General features: G+C 45.1%; 1 protein-coding gene across 2 annotated transcripts in view; it reads right to left on the minus strand.

Annotated features, from left to right (window-relative positions):
- Positions 1–7,440, minus strand: part of Syn1 (synapsin I) — a 60,064-nt gene extending 52,624 nt beyond the window's left edge. For both annotated transcript variants that reach the window (XM_004633512.2, XM_004633510.2), the window contains exon 1: positions 7,064–7,440. In XM_004633512.2, the coding sequence (XP_004633569.1) occupies positions 7,064–7,440 (377 nt within the window). The remainder of the gene's footprint in view (positions 1–7,063) is intronic.
- Between the last annotated feature and the right edge of the window lie 281 nt (positions 7,441–7,721).

Here is a 7,721-nt window from a genome sequence, read left to right on the forward strand (position 1 = left end):
AAAAAAAAAAAAGAAGCAGCCCAATCTTGCTTGTTAAGATTTAGGCCTTCTCTCTGAAGCATGCAGAAGGCCTCAAATGAAGGTGGTACCTTTTAAGTTAATGCCTGACCCTCTAGGATCTACCCCCACCTACCCTCCTGCAAAATGGACTAATAACAGACCAATAACCCAGTGGTCATTTCCCTAGTTCATAAAAGCATAAATGGAAAAATATTCTATAGTTGTCAGAACTCCAACATAAGTTCCTTGGCCTGATGAATAAAATGTCTTGCAGTAGGGAAGTACAAGCAGAAGCTTCTGACATGGTGTAAAGCCCCTTTCTCCATCAAAACTCAGGAATAGGGTTATAGTTCAGTGGTACAGTGCTTCCTAGCTGTGAGGAGGTCCTGGCTTCCATCCCCAGCATCACCAAGAAACAAAACAATAATTACTGTGTGCATCATTGTGTGCATTCTATGCGATGACAGTAGAAATTATGGCCATTCAGAAAGATCTAAAGGATGCAGGAGAAAGATCTAAAGGATGCAGGAAAGTTGACCCGATCTTATTTTCACTGAATTAACCAGTTTGATCCCAGAGAAGGCTGCCTGGTGCTACTGAGTGCCTGCAGTCTGTTTCAAGTGCAATCAAACAGTACCCCGGACTGTAACTGCCATACTGGACATGCTATCATTGTGACAGCAAATTAGTAAGACCTCATTTATGGCAGGTGGCTACCAATTTGGCAAATGCTTTCCTTTCAATTCTGATTAGAAGAGAAGACCAGAAACAGTTCATAATCATTGGAACTGACAATATTCACTGATAGTCTCTCCATAAAGCTATGTACTTTCTCATCTTGTATCATAATATAGTCCAAAGCAAGTGGACCATCTGGACATCTCACAGACCATTATATCATGCTGGACCATTATATCCCTTACATCATACTGATTATGCAAGATAAACCTGAAATGGTTATCATATTGCCTCGATAAAACATATGTACTCCAGATGGCAGGAGAGAAACTCTACAAAGACTCAGTGGCTGCCACATTAGTAAATTTTTAGGGGTGCGGTGGTCCAAAGCACACCAGATAGCCTCTCCAAAGAATATGGCAAAGCATTCCCTCTTGCACCTTCCATGGTGGAGAAGCATAATACCCAGTAGGCCTCCTTCATGTTCTCAAAGCAGCACATTCCACATGTGGAAATACTGCTTGGACTCGTGTTCCAGGTGACATGTAAAGCTGCCAGCTTGGAGCGGGGTAGCCTACAGCAGGTCCAACCTGGAATCTAAGTAGTCTTGCCATTTAGGCCACATGATCGTGCATGTCCTGTGATACTGGAGGCACCAGTAGCAGGAAAGAGATACAGTATAGAATCTACAAGAAACCAAATTAGAGGGCACTCTGAGTCCTGGAGCCAGGCTATGCCATCTGCACCAGAGAATTATCTGCCTCTAAATAAATCCTACTGAAGGACTGGGCCTTGTTGGAGATAGAATGCTGGAGCATGGGGTACAAAGTGACCGTGCTTCTGAAACAGTTCATTAGGGGCTGGACCCTGCCACATCCATCAAGTAATAAAGTCAAGACCAGGCGTGGTAGCACACACTTGTAATCCCAGCACTCAGAAGGCTGAGGCAGGAGGATCTTTGTGAGTTGGAGATCAACCTAGGCTAAAAAGTGAGCTCAAGGTTAGCCTAAACTGCATAGTGAGACCCTGTCTCAAAAAGATTTTTAAAAAAGTGATAAAGTCAAATGGGCCAAGAGGCCAAGACTGAGCCCATGTAAGACAACCAGTTGCATGAGCTGGTAACCCAGATCCCCATGTCTTTCCCAGTCGTCATGATGACTCCTTGCTCTCAGCTAGGGGACTCCTTAGAGCCAGCTGATGAAAGGGGAAAGTCTAAGCTTGATTCACAAACGGCTTTTATTGGTCTATGGGTGGGAGCTAAATTGCACAGTGACCACTACAGCCACACCATCAGTGGTTCTGAAAGACAACAGCAGAACTCCTCATGGTAAATCTTTGTGCTGTGTATGAAAAGTATAGCAGCTTACAATTGGGATATACATACAATTTTTCACTAATGGGAATAAGGAATGGCTTGGCTGGATGTTCAGGGCCTGGAAGGGAAAAGACTGGAGGTCTGGGATATGGAAAGGTAGGCAGACCTAAGGGAGCAGACAAAATGGAGAAGGTCTTTGTATTGTGTGTTAACATCCACCAGTCAGCATGCACCATGGAAGTGGTACTAGGCAACCAGGTAGACTGGATGAGTCAGCCAGTCTCTCTAATCAGCTGCCCTGGTGCTAGCAGATGGGCACAAGAATGAAGTGGCAATAACAGCAGACAGAAGCTATATGTGGGGCTAAGAGCTTACAGCCAAATGTCCAACCTGTCAGCTGCAGAAACCAACACTGCATCCCTTATGTGACAACATTCCTCCAGAAAGCCAACCACCCACATGGGGGCAAGCTGACTACATTGGGCCTCTCCCTCCCTGGAAGGGATAGTCATCTATGATGACTGGAATATTCCATGTACAGTTTGCCTTTTCTTCTGCAGGACTTTAGCCAGCATCACTGTCCAAGGGCAGATATAATATTTGATCTGCCAACATGGGGTCCCACATAACACTACACCAAACCAAAGGATACATGTTATAGCAAAGGACAAGAATGCAGAGTAAAGAGGGTGAAAAGCAGCCTGTGACCATTGAATCAACTGATAAAGTGAAATACTACAGAGGCTGCTGGCCTGATAGAATGATGTGGTTTGTTGTGGTCACAGCTAAGAGCCTGCCATGGACATGATACCATACAATAATGACACTGTCATCCTCCCAGGCATAGCCTAAGCCCTGAAACAATGACCCTTGTATGTGCTGTTTCTAATAGGCAGAGTGCAGGAACTCAAGGGTTAAAGCAAGAGCCACCAAACTTACCATCAATCCCAGGGATCCACTTTTGGACTGTGTACTTCCTATTTCCTCAGGGCACTGCGAGGTTAGTGGTCCTGCTTGGTGGGGGGCACTGCTATTATGGGATACAGCAAGAATCCTGTTTAATTCTAACCTATGGTCATCAGCTGGATGCTTTAGGTTTCTCATGCCAAGGGAAAAGGAGACACTGTCTGGCCAGAGGACATGACCTTGATTGTTAGGAGGCAGCAGGGCTGGGGTTATACACTGGGAGCACCTGTTGATACTCCTCATTCACCTTTGATGGTAAATGAACAAGTTCAGCAGCCAGTGCTGGAGAAGGGTGTAGGAACACAAGGCTCAGGGATCCCTCAAGGATGAGAAAATGAATCACCCACCAAGTAAGCCACTGAGGTCAACAGAGATGCCAGTTAAAGGTGAAGGGTCTGCTTCCCAAGAAGTCTATCCAAGAAAAGAAGCCACAATAAAAATCCAGCTTATGTAACCCACTATACACATATTTACATCATAGCCCATGCTATATATAATATATTACATAAGACACATATGTTAGACAGCAAATAGAATATAGAATATGTCTTACATAATATAAAACACATAAAATGTATATTACATGTACCTGTCTCTAGAATGTATAGTAGAATGTATGTAAGTATAATCACATATTTGGAAAGAAGTTTTCAGTAAACAATTTTAACTATATGCAATGCAGTTTTATATTTCCTATTCTATTTTATTCCATTTTGTAAAGGGCAGCATACACATATAGGTATACTATACAGCCATTATATAATGGGAATTATATAACATTATAATATATATAATGGTATACATTATATATTGTATATAATTGAAATAACAGTCTTATTAAACAGCTCCATTTATTATGTCCAAAGTACTCTGCTAATTTCCACTTTCATTTTTTATACTTCATGAAGAAAATGATATGCTGGTCATAAGCCAATAGGTGACCCACACTCTGAGAAACACTAGACTAAATTATGTCTATAAAGGAAGAAATGAGTCTCAGCTCAGAGCTTGAACTTTAAGTCACAGAAGAATGGAGACTCAAGAAGAAATGAGTGGTCAAGATTGAGAGAAAACCAACACACTACTTTGGTGTGTATTTGTTAGAGTTTTCAAGACTCCTTTATTTCAGGCTGAAATCCCTGAAATTTGTGTGGGACTGAAATTTTGCAAGTTGGTGATATAGGGTTCTGCTTCCACATTAAGCCTGGCATAATTAGGCTCTTCCCCTCTGTCCATGTTACCTCAAACATAGTAGATACTAAATTAATATTTGCTAGATTGACTGGAAAAGATTGGAGTTACTGAGGTCTTTATCTACTGGGGGTTTCTGGGATGCAGAATGAGAAGGGAAGAATTTCACTGAAGTCAGCAGTAGATCAATAAATGCCTTTACACAGATGAGAAGAGAAAAATGGGAAAAAAGAGATTTAAAGCACTGGAGTTATAATTATGGAAAGGGAAAGGGATTTGTCAGTATTCCATTGGTAATAGATGCATGATGGAATGGAGGAAAAGGTAATAAGAAACCTGCCTGGAGGGTTGGAGTGAAGGAAACCTAAAGGAGGAATTACCAATATCCAGAAGAGTCCTCATTAATGTTTCTGAATTCAGTGGAGCAAATATTGTCAGGAAGATAAGCACCTTGTGATCTGGACACTAGTGAAGGAATTATTGTACATGCCCAAAGCATGCTTTAGGGCTTGATGGAAGAAAACAGTACCGCATCCTGGTACAAGATGAAAAATACAGAATGCAGTAAGAGATTAACAAGTGCTTTCTGGATTAACGGGAGGGAAGGATAGCTGAGGAGGGGGATAAGGATCTAGTCAGAAAAGATAGTGAACAGAACATATTATGAGCTATCAGAATTGTGTAGCACGAAAGGCAGGATAGAGACTGCTAAAGGGGAGTTAGGACTACCTGCAGGGGAAGAGAATATGGGGTCCCTCAGTGTGTACAATAAGTGCTCATTAAATATCTGTGAGGTTGAATGAGGAAAAGGTATGTTGAAGCCAGATGGTGGTTGGGATGGGAAGGAAAGGGAGCTGAAAGAGAGGTTCTTCTTAGTATACCAGTCTTTTTTTAAATAAATCCCTCCCTTATTTGGACACACAGAAAATATAAAATAAATATATGGAATGAATAAATGGCTCTGAATAGAGAGAAAAATTGGAGGGAAAGGGTCTTGGGGGAGAGGTGATCAAATCAGCAAAGTTGGCACTCAATACATTTAGGTTGAGTAGATCCCTGGAGAGTGAGCTCTTGAGGCAGGAGCAGGAACTGCCAGAGACTTGGAAAAAAACAAACAGAATTACTCATAAAGTAGGTTCTCAGTAAATGTTTACTGGCTTAGATTTTAGGGCATAGGCTTAATGTTGGGAGATGGAATTCTAGGGGTATGGAAGGAGTGAAAGAGGGGTAACTCTTACAAATTGGGTTTTGTATTTATTGAAGGAAAGGACCTTATGATTGGAGCAGGTCCTTCCAGCAATAATGAAGGGCATATACTCTTCATATGCAACAGGCACTGCATATGTGCTTACTGGATCCAGTGGAAGAAATGGTCTCTGGGGAGGAGGCACAAGCACACAAAAATACTCTGTAAATGCCCATGGAAGCCAATGGAGGCAAAAGTCTTTGGGGGAAGATTGGAATGGAGCACATGGCAGAAAGGAATACAGTGCTCACCGGATTCATTAAAAGAAAAGATTTGGGGGATAAAGCCAGTGGTGGGCACACATTTGATGCAAGCTCACTGGATCCTCGGAGGAAAAGCCCTTTGAGGAAGGAAGGATGGGCATAAAGAAACGTGATCCATGTGGGGATGATTCTCCATCTGTGGGAGGAAAGGTTTTTGAAGAGAAGGCACAGAAACAGACACAGATCAAGGGCTCCATTAATACTCCAAGGAATGATTAAAAGAGAAAGTCTTTGGAAAGAGTGCCTGAAATGTATGCAAAGCAACTTCTAGATATCTGAGCACTGGATTAATTTTGGGGAACAGACCTTAGTGGACAGGTCTGAGGCTGGGCATGCAAAAGATGTTCAATACACCCTGAATGAAGCCACTGAAGGAAAAATCATTAGGCAAAGGGCACGGGGTGGGGGTATACAAAAGATTCTCAATATATGCTTGTTGAATATATTGAAGGAAAAGCCATTTAGAGAAGGCTTGTGTTTCAGGCAGTTAGTTGATCAATGCTAGATGGATCCACAAAAGCAAAGGACTTTGAAGTAGCTTGGGAATGGGGGATTCAGGAGCCACTCGATAAATGCTTTCCAGATTTATTTGTAGGAAAAGGTCTTTGAGGAGTCTGATGATGAGTCACACACAGAAGGCTCAAAATATTCACGGAATTCACCAGAGGAAAACTGTTTGGGAGGGGACTTGAAGATGGATACATTTCAGTCACTTAAATGCTTCCTAGATCCTTTGGAGAAAACAGGTTCCCTCGAAGAGAAGGCCTGGAGTTGGGATACATAGAAGGTATTCAATCAAGGTTCACAGGAGAAAAGCAGGGGTGCAATACACAGCACGCACTCAAATCAATGTTTACTTAATAGTTTCAAAGGTCCTTGAGGAAGGGGCTCGGGTTGGACGGTGCTGACTGGATACCTGCTCACAAGACCCGTCAGGCCTTAGGGCAGGAGTTGAGGAGAAGAGAGCACGCATGGGGTTCTTAAGAAATGCTCACAAAATTCATTGAAGCCCAAGGCCTTCAGTGAGGCATACTGCAGGTACTCAGTAAGTGCTTAAAAGATTCATTAGAAGATAAGGCTTTCAGGGCAATGGGTGGGTGACAGAAGTGGGGCACATTTGCCTTTTGAAGGCTCATAAAATTTAATGAAGCCACAGGCTTTAGGGAGAGGGGCTGGAGAAGAAGTACACAGCAGGCCGCTGATAATTGCTCCCTGTATCCATCAGGAAGGTTTTAGGGAGGCAAGGGTGGGGCACACAGGAAGCGACTAACATAATTATTTAAAGGCAAAGAATTTGAGTGAGGGGGACAGAGGCCAAGAATACAAGCAGCACTCTATAATTGCTCGTTCACCGTGGAAGTATCTGAGGACCCAGGCCCACGGGGAGGCGCAGCAGTGGCTTACCAGTCGGTGTGCGGCTCGTCGATGACCAGCAGCACCCTGGCGGCGGCGCCCCCGCGGCCTGCACCCCCAGAGCCGCCGCCCACCTGCTCGCTGAAGGTGGCTGCAGCGGCTGCAGTGGTCTGCTTGACCGCGTTGGACAGCGACGAGAAGAAGCCACCACCCCCTGAGGACCCGGGACTGGGAGCTGCCGGAGAGGCCATAGGGGCGGCGGTTGAAGCCCTGTCGGCAGTGGCAGTCGCGGAACCGGGTGTGGCTCCGGGGCTAGCAGCAGAGGGTGGCGGCGGGGGCGGCTGCGGGCGCTGCAGGTCTGTCATGTACCCATTCGGCAGATTGGCCATGAAGTTGCTATCCGACAGGCGGCGCCGCAGGTAGTTCATGGTTGCGGCTTGGGCAGGGGGGTCCTAGAAGCAGTCTGGCCAGGAGCCGCGGGGGCGGACCGCGCGGGGCCCAGGAGCACAGCTGCGCTCTCAGGCACGACGCGATTCCTCTGCTGCCCGCCGCAGACTGAGGCGGCGCTGAGTCGCCGCCGCCGCAGCGCGGATGGTCGCGCCCGTGTCCCCCTAACTCGCGCCTCGCATGGTGCAGTCCAGCTGGGCTCACGGCAGTGGGGACGAGACCAAAGCAGCTGGCAAGGGGGGTTTGTGGAGGAACGACGAGT

The sequence above is a fragment of the Octodon degus genome, unplaced genomic scaffold (genome assembly GCF_000260255.1).
Source record: "Octodon degus isolate 3935 unplaced genomic scaffold, OctDeg1.0 scaffold00055, whole genome shotgun sequence".
In the NCBI taxonomy this organism is placed as follows: domain Eukaryota; kingdom Metazoa; phylum Chordata; class Mammalia; order Rodentia; family Octodontidae; genus Octodon; species Octodon degus.